General features: G+C 50.6%; 1 protein-coding gene across 1 annotated transcript in view; it reads right to left on the bottom strand.

Annotated features, from left to right (window-relative positions):
• Nucleotides 1-5,730: 5,730 nt before the first annotated feature.
• LOC140405587 (multiple epidermal growth factor-like domains protein 8) overlaps nt 5,731-14,857 on the bottom strand; it is a gene marked incomplete at its 3' end in the record, with an annotated part of 453,542 nt that continues 444,415 nt past the window's right edge. The window contains exons 14-15 of the mRNA XM_072494144.1: nt 6,250-6,451; nt 5,731-5,945 (exon numbers count right to left, since the gene is read on the bottom strand). Of these exons, the coding sequence (XP_072350245.1) occupies nt 5,731-5,945; nt 6,250-6,451 (417 nt within the window). The remainder of the gene's footprint in view (nt 5,946-6,249; nt 6,452-14,857) is intronic.

Genomic DNA, 14,857 nt, shown 5'->3' with positions numbered 1-14,857 from the left:
ATTACAAGGGGACATAAATTTAAGGTGAAAGGTGGAAGATATAGGAGGGATATCAGAGGTAGGTTCTTTACCCAGAGAGTAGTGGGGGCATGGAATGCACTGCCTGTGGAAGTAGTTGAGTCGGAAACATTAGGGACCTTCAAGCAGCTATTGGATAGATATATGGATTACAGTAAAATGATAGTGTAGATTTATTTGTTCTCAAGGGCAGCACGGTAGCATTGTGGATAGCACAATTGCTTCACAGCTCCAGGGTCCCAGGTTCGATTCCGGCTTGGGTCACTGTCTGTGCGGAGTCTGCACGTCCTCCCCGTGTCTGCGTGGGTTTCCTCCGGGTGCTCCGGTTTCCTCCCACAGTCCAAAGATGTGCGGGTTAGGTGAATTGGCCAATGGTAAATTGCCCTTAATGTCCAAATTGCCCTTGGTGTTGGGTGGAAGTGTTGAGTTTGGGTAGGGTGCTCTTTCCAAGAGCCGGTGCAGACTCAAAGGGCCGAATGGCCTCCTTCTGCACTGTAAAATCAATGTTAATCGATGATTAATCTAGGACAAAGGTTCGGCACAACATCGTGGGCCGAAGGGCCTGTTCTGTGCTGTATTTTTCTATGTTCTATGTTCTCCCTCAATGCTCTCACCTTCTGACCTATTGCTCCCGTGCCCACCCCCCGCCATACTAGTTTAAACCCTCCCGTGTGACACTAGCAAACCTCGCGGCCAGGATATTTATGCCTCTCCGGTTTAGATGCAACCCGTCCTTCTTATACAGGTCACACCTGCCCCGGAAGAGCTCCCAGTGGTCCAGATAATAGAAACCCTCCCTCCTACACCAGCTGTTTAGCCACGTGTTTAGCTGCTCTATCTTCCTATTTCTAGCCTCACTGGCACGTGGCACAGGGAGTAATCCCGAGATTACAACCCTCATGCCCCTTCCTGCCTATGTCGTTAGTACCAATATGTACAACGACCTCTGCCTGTTTGCCCTCCCCCTTCAGGATGCCCTCTACCCGTTCGGAGACATCCTGGACCCTGGCACCAGGGAGGCAACATACCATCCTGGAGTCTCTTTCACGTCCACAGAAGCGCCTATCTGTGCCCCTGACTATAGAGTCCCCTATTACTATTACTCTTCTGCGCTTTGACCCTCCCTTCTGAACATCAGAGCCAGCCGTGGTGCCACTGCTCTGGCTGCTGCTGTTTTCCCCTGATAGGCTATCCCCCCCGACAGTATCCAAAGGGGTATATCTGTTCGAGAGGGGGATAACCACAGGGGATCCCTGCACTGACTGCCTGCCCTTTCTGGTGGTCACCCATTTCTCTGCCTGCAACTTGGGTTTGACCACATTTACATAACTGCGATCTATGACGCTTTCCGCCACCTGCATGCTCCTAAGTGCATCCAATTGCTGCTCCAACCGAACCATGCGGTCTGTGAGGAGCTCCAGTTGGGTGCACTTTCTGCAGATGAAGCCATCCGGGACGCTGGAAGCCTCCCGGACCTGCCACATCTCACAGTCAGAGCACAGCACCCCTCTAACTGACATTGCGTCAATTAATTAAAATTAAAATTTGTCTTTTTAAAAAAATATATATTTTTTAAATTTCAAAGTTACTGTCAACTATCTGTTTCCTAGCACTAGATTTCTAATAGAAATGCGATAGCTAACTATAGTACTCTCCGATCTCTGGCTTAGATATCCCTCTAAATTATAATTAAGTTATTATGTTTAATTAGTTACCAAATACTAGCCACTCTGGCCACAGTTTTTCTGTGATGTCACTTCAGTTTCCCCCCGACACACACAATTTGAAAAAAGGTATAAAAGTAAAAATCAGTAAAAATCACTTACTTACCTTCTGAGTGTCTTAGATGTTCTCAGGTTCTCTCGCTGACAGAGACTGCTCCTCCACCTCCGAACCTTGACCTGCACAATGCTAATAATATAATAATAATATAATATGGCACTTACCTCACACCAATGGGTCTTATTATTAGGTTAGAGGAGGAGGGCGGGTGGGAGACACTACACGTGTAGTGTCTCGGGTTTCCTCTCCACCAGAATTTATTGGTTTGGGGGGTGGGGGGGGACTTCCCAGAGGTCCGCGGGTCGAACTTCCGGTTCCCGCTTTATATAAAAACAAATAAAACAGAAAAGAAGTACAGACACGGGACCAGGTAAGGGTTTTTAAATTCACTACTCACCTCCCAGAAGGCCCCTGCGCACCGCTGCCGCCGAAATCCAAAGGGCTGCTCCTGTAAAGGTAAGTGGTTTTAAAGTCGCTACTCACCTCCCAGAAGGCCCCTGCGCACCGCTGCCGCCGAAATCCAAAGGGCTGCTCCTGTAAAGGTAAGTGGTTTTAAAGTCGCTACTCACCTCCCAGAAGGCCCCTGCGCACCGCTGCCGCCGAAATCCAAAGGGCTGCTCCTGTAAAGGTAAGTGGTTTGAAAGTCGCTACTCACCTCCCAGAAGGCCCCTGTGCACCGCTGCCGCCGAAATCCAAGTCCCCTTTCCCTCGCCTCATTAAAGGTTCTCATCAGTAGCGGGGCGAGCAAGTCCACATATTTCCTGTAAAATTCAACTGGGAATCCATCCGGTCCCAGGGCCTTCCCCGCCTGCATGCTCCTAATTCCTTTCACTACTTCCTCCATTTCGATCTGTGCTCCCAGTCCCGCCCTTTCCTGCTCCTCCACCTTAGGAAATTCCAGCTGGTCCAGAAAACACATCATTCTCTCCTTCCCATCTGGGGGCTGAGCTTCATATAATCTTTCATAGAATGCCTTGAACACTCCATTCACTCTCTCCGCTCCCCGCTCCATCTCTCCCTCCTCATCCCTCACTCCCCCTATTTCCCTCGCTGCTCCCCTTTTCCTCAATTGGTGGGCCAGCAACCTGCTCGCCTTCTCCCCATATTCGTACTGTACACCCTGTGCCTTCCTCCACTATGCCTCTGCAGTACCCGTCGTCAGCAAATCAAATTCTACGTGTAGCCTTTGCCTTTCCCTGTACAGTCCCTCCTCCGGTGCCTCCGCATATTGCCTGTCCACCCTCAGAAGTTCTTGCAGCAACCGCTCCCGTTCCCTACTCTCCTGCTTTCCTTTATGTGGCCTGATTGATATCAGCTCCCCTCTAACGCCTTCAGCGCCTCCCAGACCACTCCCACCTGGACCTCCCCATTATCATTGAGTTCCAAGTACTTTTCAATACACCCCCTCACCCTTAGACACACCCCCTCATCCGCCATTAGTCCCATGTCCATTCTCCAGGGTGGACGCCATTCTTTTTCCTCCCCTATCTCCAAGTCCACCCAGTGTGGAGCGTGATCCGAAATAGCTATAGCCGTATACTCCGTCCCCCTCACCTTCGGGATCAACGCCCTTCCCAAAACAAAAAAGTCTATTCGCGAATAAACTTTGTGGACATAGGAGAAAAACGAAAACTCCTTACTCCTAGGTCTGCTAAATCTCCATGGGTCTACTCCTCCCATCTGCTCCATAAAGTCTTTAAGCACCTTGGCTGCTGCCGGCCTCCTTCCAGTCCTGGACCTCGATCTGTCCAGCCCTGGTTCCAGCACCGTGTTAAAATCTCCACCCATTATCAACTTCCCCACCTCTAGGTCCGGGATACGTCCTAACATGCGCCTCAAAAGTTGGCATCATCCCAGTTCGGGGCATATACGTTCACTAAGACCACCGCCTCCCCCTGTAATTTGCCACTCACCATCACGTATCTGCCCCCACTATCCGCCACTATAGTCTTTGCCTCAAACATTACCCGCTTCCCCACTAGTATAGCCACCCCCCTGTTTTTCACATCCAGCCCCGAATGAAACACCTGCCCCACCCATCTGGTCTATCAGTTTCAAATGCGTCTCCTGTAACATAACCACATCTGCCTTAAGTTTCTTAAGGCGTGCGAGTACCCATGCCCTCTTTATCGGCCCGTTCAGCCCTCTCACATTCCACGTGATCAGCCGGGTTGGGGGGCTCTTTACCCCCCCCCCCCTTGTCGATTAGCCATCCCCTTTTATCCAGCTCCTCACCCGGTTCCCACGCAGCGGTGTCCCCCCCAGGCGGTGCCTTCCCGCCACGCCCACCCCACCCCATACCAGCTCCCCCTTCTCGCCAGCAGCAGCAACCCAGTAAATCCCCCCTCCCACCCCTCCCGCTTGATCCCCCACTAGCGTAGTTACACCCCCATGTTGCTCCCAGAAGTCAGCAAACTCTGGCCGACCTCGGCTTCCCCCCGTGACCTCGGCTCGCACCGTGCGACGCCCCCTCCTTCCTGCTTCCCTATTCCCGCCATAATTATCATAGCGCGGGAACAAAGCCCACGCTTCCCTTTTGGCCCCGCCCCCAATGGCCAACGCCCCCAGCTCCTCCACCTCCCTTCCCCACAACCTGTGGAAGAGAGAAAAGTTACCGGGTCGCAGGATTAACAACATAAAAATCATCTCTCCCCCCTTTTTCCCCCCTCTTCGCCCCACCACTTTGTCTCAAACATTCTTTTTTAATAACCCGCTCATTCCAATTTCTCTTCAACAATAAATGTCCACGCCTCATCCACCGTTTCAAAGGAGTGGTGCTTCCCTTGATATGTGACCCACAGTCTTGCCGGCTGCAGCATTCCAAATTTAATCTTCTTTTTATGAAGCACCGCCTTGGCCCGATTAAAGCTCGCCCTCCTTCTCGCCACCTCCGCACTCCAGTCTTGATATACGCGGATCACCGCGTTCTCCCACCTACTGCTCCGAGTTTTCTTTGCCCATCTGAGGACCATCTCTCTGTCCTTAAAACGGAGGAATCTCACCACTATGGCTCTGGGAATTTCTCCTGCTCTCGGTCCTCGCGCCATCACTCGGTATGCTCCCTCCACCTCCAACGGACCCGTCGGGGCCTCCGCTCCCATTAACGAGTGCAGCATCATGCTCACATACGCCCCGACGTCCGCCCCTTCTGCACCTTCAGGAAGACCAAGAATCCTTAAATTCTTCCTCCTCGCATTATTCTCCAGCTCCTCCAGCCTTTCCACACATCGTTTATGGTGTGCCTCGTGCATCTCTGTCTTCACCACCAGGCCCTGTATATCGTCCTCGTTCTCGGCAGCCTTTGCCTTCACGACCCAAAGCTCCAGCTCCTGGGTCTTTTGCTCATCTTTTAGCCCTTCAATCGCCTGTAATATCGGGGCCAACAGCTCCTTCTTCATCTCCTTTTTAAGCTCTTCCACGCAGCGTTTCAAAAACTCGTGTTGTTCAGGGCCCCATATTAAACTGCCACCTTCCGACACCATCTTGGTTTTTGCTTGCCTTCCTTGCCGCTGCTCTAAAGGATCCACCGCAATCCGGCCACTTTCCTCTCCTTTTTCCATCTGTATCCAGGGGGGATTCCCTTCTGGTTTACCGCACAGTGCTTTTAGCCGTTAAAATTGCCGTTGGGGCTCTTATTAAGAGCCCAAAAGTCTCTTCCACCGGGAGCTGCCGAAACGTGCGACTTAGCTGGTCATCGCCGCACCCGGAAGTCTCTACCCACATTTCTGACCACAGTTCCTTTCTCATGTCTGCAAATTTTGCATTTATTCCACTCGATTGCCATGACCTTTGTCTTATTATGTCTTGCTCAATCATTATTTTAACCACATTATGTTATGATCACTATTGCCAATTGCTCCCACACTCTAATTCATCTAATCAGCTCTGGATCATTCTCCATTACTTGACTAATCAAAGCTGCATGCTTACCTGCTGCAAAGCCAGACTCCAGACACATTGCTGCCAGCCCCCGTCTGAGCCGTTGGAGCTCAGGCACTCGCTGCAGGTGGTGAGGTTGTGGCACGGTGTCGGGCATGGTTCAGGCGGGCAGGATTCCACAGGCATTGGTGACACATTGCGCAGAGAGTGGCTGAAACAGGTCCAATCGTAGGCCGGACTCACACTGAGGATCCGACGGGTCTCACCTGAAAAACAAGGGTTGGAGCAGAAAATAGCTCATTCTTAACATTGGATGTGGGGTCAGAGGTCCCTTTCTCCCCCAATCCTTTATCGTTCCCGGATCTGGAGCCGTGGCTCACCCAATGTCAGCAATACTGACCGTCAACAAAAGCAATATACTGCAGGCACTGGCAATCTGAAATACAAAGAGGTCTGGTAGTTTGTGTGTGGAGGGAAACAGAGTTGTTGTTTCTGAAGGTCAGTGGAGACAGAAATTGCTGATGCCAGATGAGCTGTGTACTTGCAGCATTTTCTCCCAATGGCTCTTACCTGTGCGTTTAAACTGTCGGGTCCACATACACTTCCCAGAAGCAGTACATTTGTTGCAGTCGGAGGCTTCACATGATATTTCGGAGCAGTTACTGGCCACGAAGATCTCCCGTTGGTTAATGCGGCAGTCGTTCTCCTTGGTGCAGCTGGCATTCGTGCTGATACAGGCTCCCTCCGGGCAGTTTGTGCACCATTTGCACCTCTGAGGAAAACAAAGGCGATGATTGGACCACGGGACTCCTCTACCTTCAGCAAATGCGCATGTGAGGGGTGGGGAGGTGGAAGCATGAGGGAGTGCCAAAGGGGAAGGCAGTAAATGGCCAGGGGTCACAGAGGAAAGGAGACCTGCCTGGGGTCATGTGAATGCGAATGAGTGTGTGCGTGAGACTACAAGTGCTACAAATTAAGGGCAGCACTGCAGCACAAGTGGGTAGCACTGTGGCTTCACAGCGCCAGGGTCACTGTCTATGCAGAATCTGCACGTTCTCCCGTCTGCGTGGGTTTCCTCCGGGTGCTCCGGTTTCCCCCCACAGTCCAAAGACGTGCAGGTTAGGTGGATTGGCCATGATAAATTGCCCTTAGTGACCAAAAAGGTTAGGAGGAGTTGTTGGGTTACGGGGATAGGGTGGAAGTGAGGGCTTGAGTGGGTCGGTGCAGGCTCGATGGGCCGAATGGCCTCCTTCTGCACTGTATGTTCTATGTTCTAGGTTTACGTGTGAATGTGTGTATCTACAAGTGTGCAGGTGTAAATGTGCATGAAAATGCATGTGAAAGCCAAAGATTAAAAGTATGAAAGTAAGTGTATGCGCATCTGCTCAGTGTATGTAGTTATTATGGGAGACTTTAACATTCCAAATATTGACTGGAAAAGATATAGTTCGAGTACAATAGATGGGTCGTTTTTTGTACAGTGTGTGCAGGAGGGTTTCCTGAAACAATATGTTGACAGGCCAACAAGAGGCGAGGCCAGTTGGATTTGGAGGTAGGAGAGCACTTTGGGGACAGTGACCACAATTCGGTGACGTTTACGTTAATGATGGAAAGGGATAAGTATACACCGCAGGGCAAGAGTTATAGCTGGGGGAAGGGCAATTATGATGCCATTAGACGTGACTTGGGGGGGATAAGGTGGAGAAGTAGGCTGCAAGTGTTGGGCACACTGGATAAGTGGGGCTTGTTCAAGGACCAGCTACTGCGTGTTCTTGATAAGTATGTACCGGTCAGACAGGGAGGAAGGCGTCGAGCGAGGGAACCGTGGTTTACCAAGGAAGTGGAATCTCTTGTTAAGAGGAGGCCTATGTGAAGATGAAGTGTGAAGTTTCGGTTGGGGCGATGGATAGTTACAAGGTAGCGAGGAAGGATCTAAAGAGAGAGCTAAGACGAGCAAGGAGGGGACATGAGAAGTATTTGGCAGGAAGGATCAAGGAAAACCCAAAAGCTTTCTATAGGTATGTCAGGAATAAGCGAATGACTAGGGAAAGAGTAGGACCAGTCAAGGACAGGGATGGGAAATTGTGTGTGGAGTCTGAAGAGATAGGTGAGATACTAAATGAATATTTTTCGTCAGTATTCACTCAGGAAAAAGATAATGTTGTGGAGGAGAATGCTGAGCCCCAGGCGAATAGAATAGATGGCACTGAGGTACGTAGGGAAGAGGTGTTGGCAATTCTGGACAGGCTGAAAATAGATAAGTTCCCGGGACCTGATGGGATTTATCCTAGGATTCTCTGGGAGGCCAGGGAAGAGATTGCTGGACCTTTGGCTTTGATTTTTATGTCATCATTGGCTACAGGAATAGTGCCAGAGGACTGGAGGACAGCAAATGTGGTCCCTTTGTTCAAAAAGGGGAGCAGAGACAACCCCGGCAACTATAGACCGGTGAGCCTCACGTCTGTAGTGGGTAAAGTCTTGGAGGGGATTATAAGAGACAAGATTTATAATCCTCCAGATAGGAATAATATGATCAGGGATAGTCAGCATGGCTTTGTGAAGGGTAGGTCATGCCTCACAAACCTTATTGAGTTCTTTGAGAAGGTGACTGAACAGGTAGACGAGGGTAGAGCAGTTGATGTGGTGTATATGGATTTCAGCAAAGCGTTTGATAAGGTTCCCCACGGTAGGCTATTGCAAAAAATACGGAGGCTGGGGATTGAGGGTGATTTAGAGATGTGGATCAGAAATTGGCTAGCTGAAAGAAGACAGAGGGTGGTGGTTGATGGGAAATGTTCAGAATGGAGTACAGTCACAAGTGGAGTACCACAAGGATCTGTTCTGGGGCCGTTGCTGTTTGTCATTTTTATCAATGACCTCGAGGAAGGCGCAGAAGGGTGGGTGAGTAAATTTGCAGACGATACTAAAGTCGGTGGTGTTGTCGATAGTGTGGAAGGATGTAGCAGGTTACAGAGGGATATAGATAAGCTGCAGAGCTGGGCTGAGAGGTGGCAAATGGAGTTTAATGTAGAGAAGTGTGAGGTGATTCACTTTGGAAGGAATAACAGGAATGCGGAATATTTGGCTAATGGTAAAGTTCTTGAAAGTGTGGATGAGCAGAGGGATCTAGGTGTCCATGTACATAGATCCCTGAAAGTTGCCACCCAGGTTGATAGGGTTGTGAAGAAGGCCTATGGAGTGTTGGCCTTTATTGGTAGAGGGATTGAGTTCCGGAGTCGGGAGGTCATGTTGCAGCTGTACAGAACTCTGGTACGGCCGCATTTGGAGTATTGCGTACAGTTCTGGTCACCGCATTATAGGAAGGACGTGGAGGCTTTGGAGCAGGTGCAGAGGAGATTTACCAGGATGTTGCCTGGTATGGAGGGAAAATCTTATGAGGAAAGGCTGATGGACTTGAGGTTGTTTTCGTTGGAGAGAAGAAGATTAAGAGGAGACTTAATAGAGGCATACAAAATGATCAGGGGGTTGGATAGGGTGGACAGTGAGAGCCTTCTCCCGCGGATGGATATGGCTGGCACGAGGGGACATAACTTTAAACTGAGGGGTAATAGATATAGGACAGAGGTCAGAGGTAGGTTCTTTACGCAAAGAGTAGTGAGGCCGTGGAATGCCCTACCTGCTACAGTAGTGAACTCGCCAACATTGAGGGCATTTAAAAGTTTATTGGATAAACATATGGATGATAATGGCATAGTGTAGGTTAGATGGCTTTTGTTTCGGTGCAACATCGTGGGCCGAAGGGCCTGTACTGCGCTGTATTGTTCTATGTTCTATGTTCTAATGTAAGCGAGTGCGTGAATGTGAGCGAGCGCGTGAATTTGAGCGAGTGCGTGAATGTGAGTGAGTGTGAATGTGAGCGAGTGCGTGAATGTGAGTGAGTGCGTGAATGTGAGTGAGTGTCAATGTGAGTGAGTGTCAATGTGAGCGAGTGTCAATGTGAGCAAGTGTCAATGTGAGCGAGTGTCAATGTGAGCGAGTGCATGAATGTGAGCGAGTGTCAATGTGAGCGAGTGCGTGAATGTGAGTGAGTGTGAATGTGAGCGAGTGCGTGAATGTGAGCGAGTGTCAATGTGAGCGAGTGCATGAATAAAAGCGAGTGCGTGAATGTGAGCGAGTGCGTGAATGTGAGCGAGTGCGTGAATGTGAGCGAGTGCGTGAATGTGAGCGAGTGCGTGAATGTGAGCGAGTGCGTGAATGTGAGCGAGTGCGTGAATGTGAGCGAGTGCGTGAATGTGAGCGAGTGCGTGAATGTGAGCGAGTGCGTGAATGTGAGCGAGTGCGTGAATGTGAGCGAGTGCATGAATGTGAGCGAGTGTCAATGTGAGCGAGTGCATGAATGTAAGCGAGTGCGTGAATGTGAGCGAGTGCGTGAATGTGAGCGAGTGTGAATGTGAGCGAATGCGTGAATGTGAGCGAGTGTGAATGTGAGCGAGTGCATGAATGTGAGCAAGTGCGTGAATGTGAGCGAGTGCGTGAATGTGAGTGAGTGTGAATGTGAGTGAGTGTGAATGTGAGCGAGTGTGAATGTGAGCGAGTGTCAATGTGAGCGAGTGTCAATGTGAGCGAGTGCATGAATGTGAGCGAGTGTCAATGTGAGCGAGTGTCAATGTGAGCGAGTGCGTGAATGTGAGCGATGGCGTGAATGTGAGTGAGTGTGAATGTGAGCGAGTGCGTGAATGTGAGCGAGTGTCAATGTGAGCGAGTGCATGAATAAAAGCGAGTGCGAGAATGTGAGCGAGTGCATGAATGTAAGCGAGTGCGTGAATGTGAGCGAGTGCTTGAATGTGAGCGAGTGCGTGAATGTGAGCGAGTGCGTGAATGTGAGCGAGTGCGTGAATGTGAGCGAGTGCGTGAATGTGAGCGAGTGCGTGAATGTGAGCGAGTGCGTGAATGTGAGCGAGTGTCAATGTGAGCGAGTGCATGAATGTAAGCGAGTGCGTGAATGTGAGCGAGTGCGTGAATGTGAGCGAGTGCGTGAATGTGAGCGAATGCGTGAATGTGAGCGAGTGTGAATGTGAGCGAGTGCATGAATGTGAGCGAGTGCATGAATGTGAGCGAGTGCATGAATGTGAGCGAGTGTGAATGTGAGCGAGTGCATGAATGTGAGCGAGTGCATGAATGTGAGCGAGTGTCAATGTGAGCGAGTGCGTGAATGTGAGTGAGTGTGATTGTGAGCAAGTGCATGAATGTGAGCGAGTGTCAATGTGAGCGAGTGCATGAATGTAAGCGAGTGCGTGAATGTGAGCGAGTGCGTGAATGTGAGCGAGTGTGAATGTGAGCGAGTGCGTGAATGTGAGCGAGTGTCAATGTGAGCGAGTGCGTGAATGTGAGTGAGTGTGAATGTGAGCGAGTGCATGAATGTGAGCGAGTGTCAATGTAAGCGAGTGCGAGAATGTGAGCGAGTGCGTGAATGTGAGCTAGTGCGTGAGTGTGAGCGAGTGCATGAATGTAAGCGCATGCGTGAATGTGAGCGAGTGCCTGAATGTAAGCGAGTGCATGAATGTAAGCGAGTGCATGAATGTAAGCGAGTGCGTGAATGTGAGCGAGTGCGTGAATGTGAGCGAGTGCGTGAATGTGAGCGAGTGCGTGAATGTGAGCGAGTGCGTGTATGTGAGCGAGTGTGAATGTGAGCGAGTGTGAATGTGAGCGAGTGCATGAATGTGAGCGAGTGCATGAATGTGAGCGAGTGCGTGTATGTGAGCGAGTGTGAATGTGAGCGAGTGCGTGAATGTGAGCGAGTGCGTGTATGTGAGCGAGTGTGAATGTGAGCGAGTGCATGAATGTGAGCGAGTGCGTGAATGTGAGCGAGTGCGTGAATGTGAGCGAGTGCATGAATGTGAGCGAGTGCGTGAATGTGAGTGAGTGTGAATGTGAGCGAGTGCGTGAATGTGAGCGAGTGTCAATGTGAGCGAGCGCGTGAATGTGAGCGAGTGTCAATGTGAGCGAGTGCGTGACTGTGAGCGAGTGCGTGAATGTGAGCGAGTGCATGAATGTGAGCGAGTGCGTGAATGTGAGCGAGTGCATGAATGTGAGCGAGTGCATGAATGTGAGCGAGTGCGTGAATGTGAGTGAGTGTGAATGTGAGCGAGTGCGTGAATGTGAGCGAGTGTCAATGTGAGCGAGTGTCAATGTGAGCGAGTGCGTGACTGTGAGCGAGTGCGTGAATGTGAGTGAGTGTGAATGTGAGCGAGTGAGTGAATGTGAACGAGTGTCAATGTGAGCGAGTGCATTAATAAAAGCGAGTGCGTGAATGTGAGCGAGTGCATGAACGTAAGCGAGTGCGTGAATGTGAGCGAGTGCGTGAATATGAGCGAGTGCGTGAATGTGAGCGAGTGCGTGAATGTGAGTGAGTGCGTGAATGTGAGTGAGCGTGAATGTGAGCGAGTGCGAGAATGTGAGCGAGTGTCAATGTGAGCGAGTGCATGAATGTAAGCGAGTGCATGAATGTGAGCGAGTGCGTGAATGTGAGCGAGTGCGTGAATGTGAGCGAGTGTGAATGTGAGCGAATGCGTGAATGTGAGTGAGTGCGTGAATGTGAGCGAGTGTGAATGTGAGCGAGTGCGTGAATGTGAGCGAGTGCATGGATGTGAGCGAGTGCATGAATGTGAGCGAGTGTGAATGTGAGCGAGTGCATGAATGTGAGCGAGTGCATGAATGTGAGCGAGTGTCAATGTGAGCGAGTGCGTGAATGTGAGTGAGTGTGAATGTGAGCGAGTGCATGAATGTGAGCGAGTGTCAATGTGAGCGAGTGCATGAATGTAAGCGAGTGCGTGAATGTGAGCGAGTGCGTGAGTGTGAGCGAGTGTCAATGTGAGCGAGTGCATGAATGTAAGCGAGTGCGTGAATGTGAGCGAGTGCGTGAATGGAAGCGAGTGTGTGAATGTAAGCGAGTGTGAATGTGAGCGAGTGCATGAATGTAAGCGAGTGCATGAATGTGAGCGAGTGTCAATGTGAGCGAGTGCGTGAATGTGAGCGAGTGTCAATGTGAGCGAGTGTCAATGTGAGCGAGTGCGTGACTGTGAGCGAGTGCGTGAATGTGATCGAGTGTGAATGTGAGCGAGTGCATGAATGTGAGCGAGTGCGTGGCTGTGAGCGAGTGCATGAATGTGAGCGAGTGCGTGAATGTGAGTGAGTGTGAATGTGAGCGAGTGCGTGAATGTGAGCGAGTGTCAATGTGAGCGAGTGCGTGAATGTGAGCGAGTGTCAATGTGAGCGAGTGTCAATGTGAGCGAGTGCGTGACTGTGAGCGAGTGCGTGAATGTGAGTGAGTGTGAATGTGAGCGAGTGCGTGAATGTGAGCGAGTGTCAATGTGAGCGAGTGTCAATGTGAGCGAGTGCATTAATAAAAGCGAGTGCGTGAATGTGAGCGAGTGCATGAATGTAAGCGAGTGCGTGAATGTGAGCGAGTGCGTGAATGTGAGCGAGTGCGTGAATGTGAGTGAGTGAGTGAATGTGAGTGAGCGTGAATGTGAGCGAGTGCGAGAATGTGAGCGAGTGTCAATGTGAGCGAGTGCATGAATGTAAGCGAGTGCATGAATGTGAGCGAGTGCGTGAATGTGAGCGAGTGCGTGAATGTGAGCGAGTGTGAATGTGAGCGAATGCGTGAATGTGAGCGAGTGTGAATGTGAGCGAGTGCGTGAATGTGAGCGAGTGCATGGATGTGAGCGAGTGCATGAATGTGAGCGAGTGTGAATGTGAGCGAGTGCATGAATGTGAGCGAGTGCATGAATGTGAGCGAGTGTCAATGTGAGCGAGTGCGTGAATGTGAGTGAGTGTGAATGTGAGAGAGTGCATGAATGTGAGCGAGTGTCAATGTGAGCGAGTGCATGAATGTAAGCGAGTGCGTGAATGTGAGCGAGTGCGTGAGTGTGAGCGAGTATCAATGTGAGCGAGTGCATGAATGTAAGCGAGTGCGTGAATGTGAGCGAGTGCGTGAATGGAAGCGAGTGTGTGAATGTAAGCGAGTGTGAATGTGAGCGAGTGCATGAATGTAAGCGAGTGCATGAATGTGAGCGAGTGCGTGAATGTGAGCGAGTGCATGAATGTGAGCGAGTGCATGAATGTGAGCGAGTGCATGAATGTGAGCGAGTGCGTGAATGTAAGCGAGTGCGTGAATGTAAGCGAGTGCGTGAATGTAAGCGAGTGCGTGAATGTGAGCGAGTGTGTGAATGTAAGCGAGTGCGTGAATGTGAGCGAGCGCGTGAATGTGAGCGAGTGCGTGAATGTGAGTGAGTGTGAATGTGAGCGAGTGCGTGAATGTGAGCGAGTGCGTGAATGTGAGTGAGTGTGAATGTGAGTGAGTGTGAATGTGAGCGAGTGTGAATGTGAGCGAGTGTCAATGTGAGCGAGTGCATGAATGTGAGCGAGTGTCAATGTGAGCAAGTGCGTGAATGTGAGCGAGTGCGTGAATGTGAGTGAGTGTGAATGTGAGCGAGTGCGTGAATGTGAGCGAGTGTCAATGTGAGCGAGTGCATGAATAAAAGCGAGTGCGTGAATGTGAGCGAGTGCATGAATGTAAGCGAGTGCGTGAATGTGAGCGAGTGCTTGAATGTGAGCGAGTGCGTGAATGTGAGCGAGTGCGTGAATGTGAGCTAGTGCGTGAATGTGAGCGAGTGCGTGAATGTGAGCGAGTGTGAATGTGAGCGAGTGCGTGAATGTGAGCGAGTGTCAATGTGAGCGAGTGTGTGAATGTGAGCGAGTGCATGAATGTGAGCGAGTGTAAATGTAAGCGAGTGCGAGAATGTGAGCGAGTGCGTGAATGTGAGCGAGTGCGTGAGTGTGAGCGAGTGTCAATGTGAGCGAGTGCATGAATGTAAGCGAGTGCGTGAATGTGAGCGAGTGTCAATGTGAGCGAGTGCGTGAATGTGAGTGAGTGTGAATGTGAGCGAGTGCATGAATGTGAGCGAGTGTCAATGTAAGCAAGTGCGAGAATGTGAGCGAGTGCGCGAATGTGAGCGAGTGCGTGAATGTGAGCGAGTGCGTGAATGTAAGCGAGTGCGTGAATGTGAGCGAGTGCGTGAATGTAAGCGAGTGTGTGAATGTGAGCGAGTGCGTGAATGTAAGCGAGTGTGTGAATGTGAGCGAGCGCGTGAATGTGAGCGAGTGCGTGAATGTGAGCGAGTGCGTGAATGTGAGTGAGCGTGAATGTGAGCGAGTG

This window comes from Scyliorhinus torazame, unplaced genomic scaffold (genome assembly GCF_047496885.1).
Source record: "Scyliorhinus torazame isolate Kashiwa2021f unplaced genomic scaffold, sScyTor2.1 scaffold_126, whole genome shotgun sequence".
NCBI lineage: Eukaryota > Metazoa > Chordata > Chondrichthyes > Carcharhiniformes > Scyliorhinidae > Scyliorhinus > Scyliorhinus torazame.
Note: the sequence above shows the minus strand (reverse complement) of the source record. Positions and strands in the feature narration are given on the sequence as shown.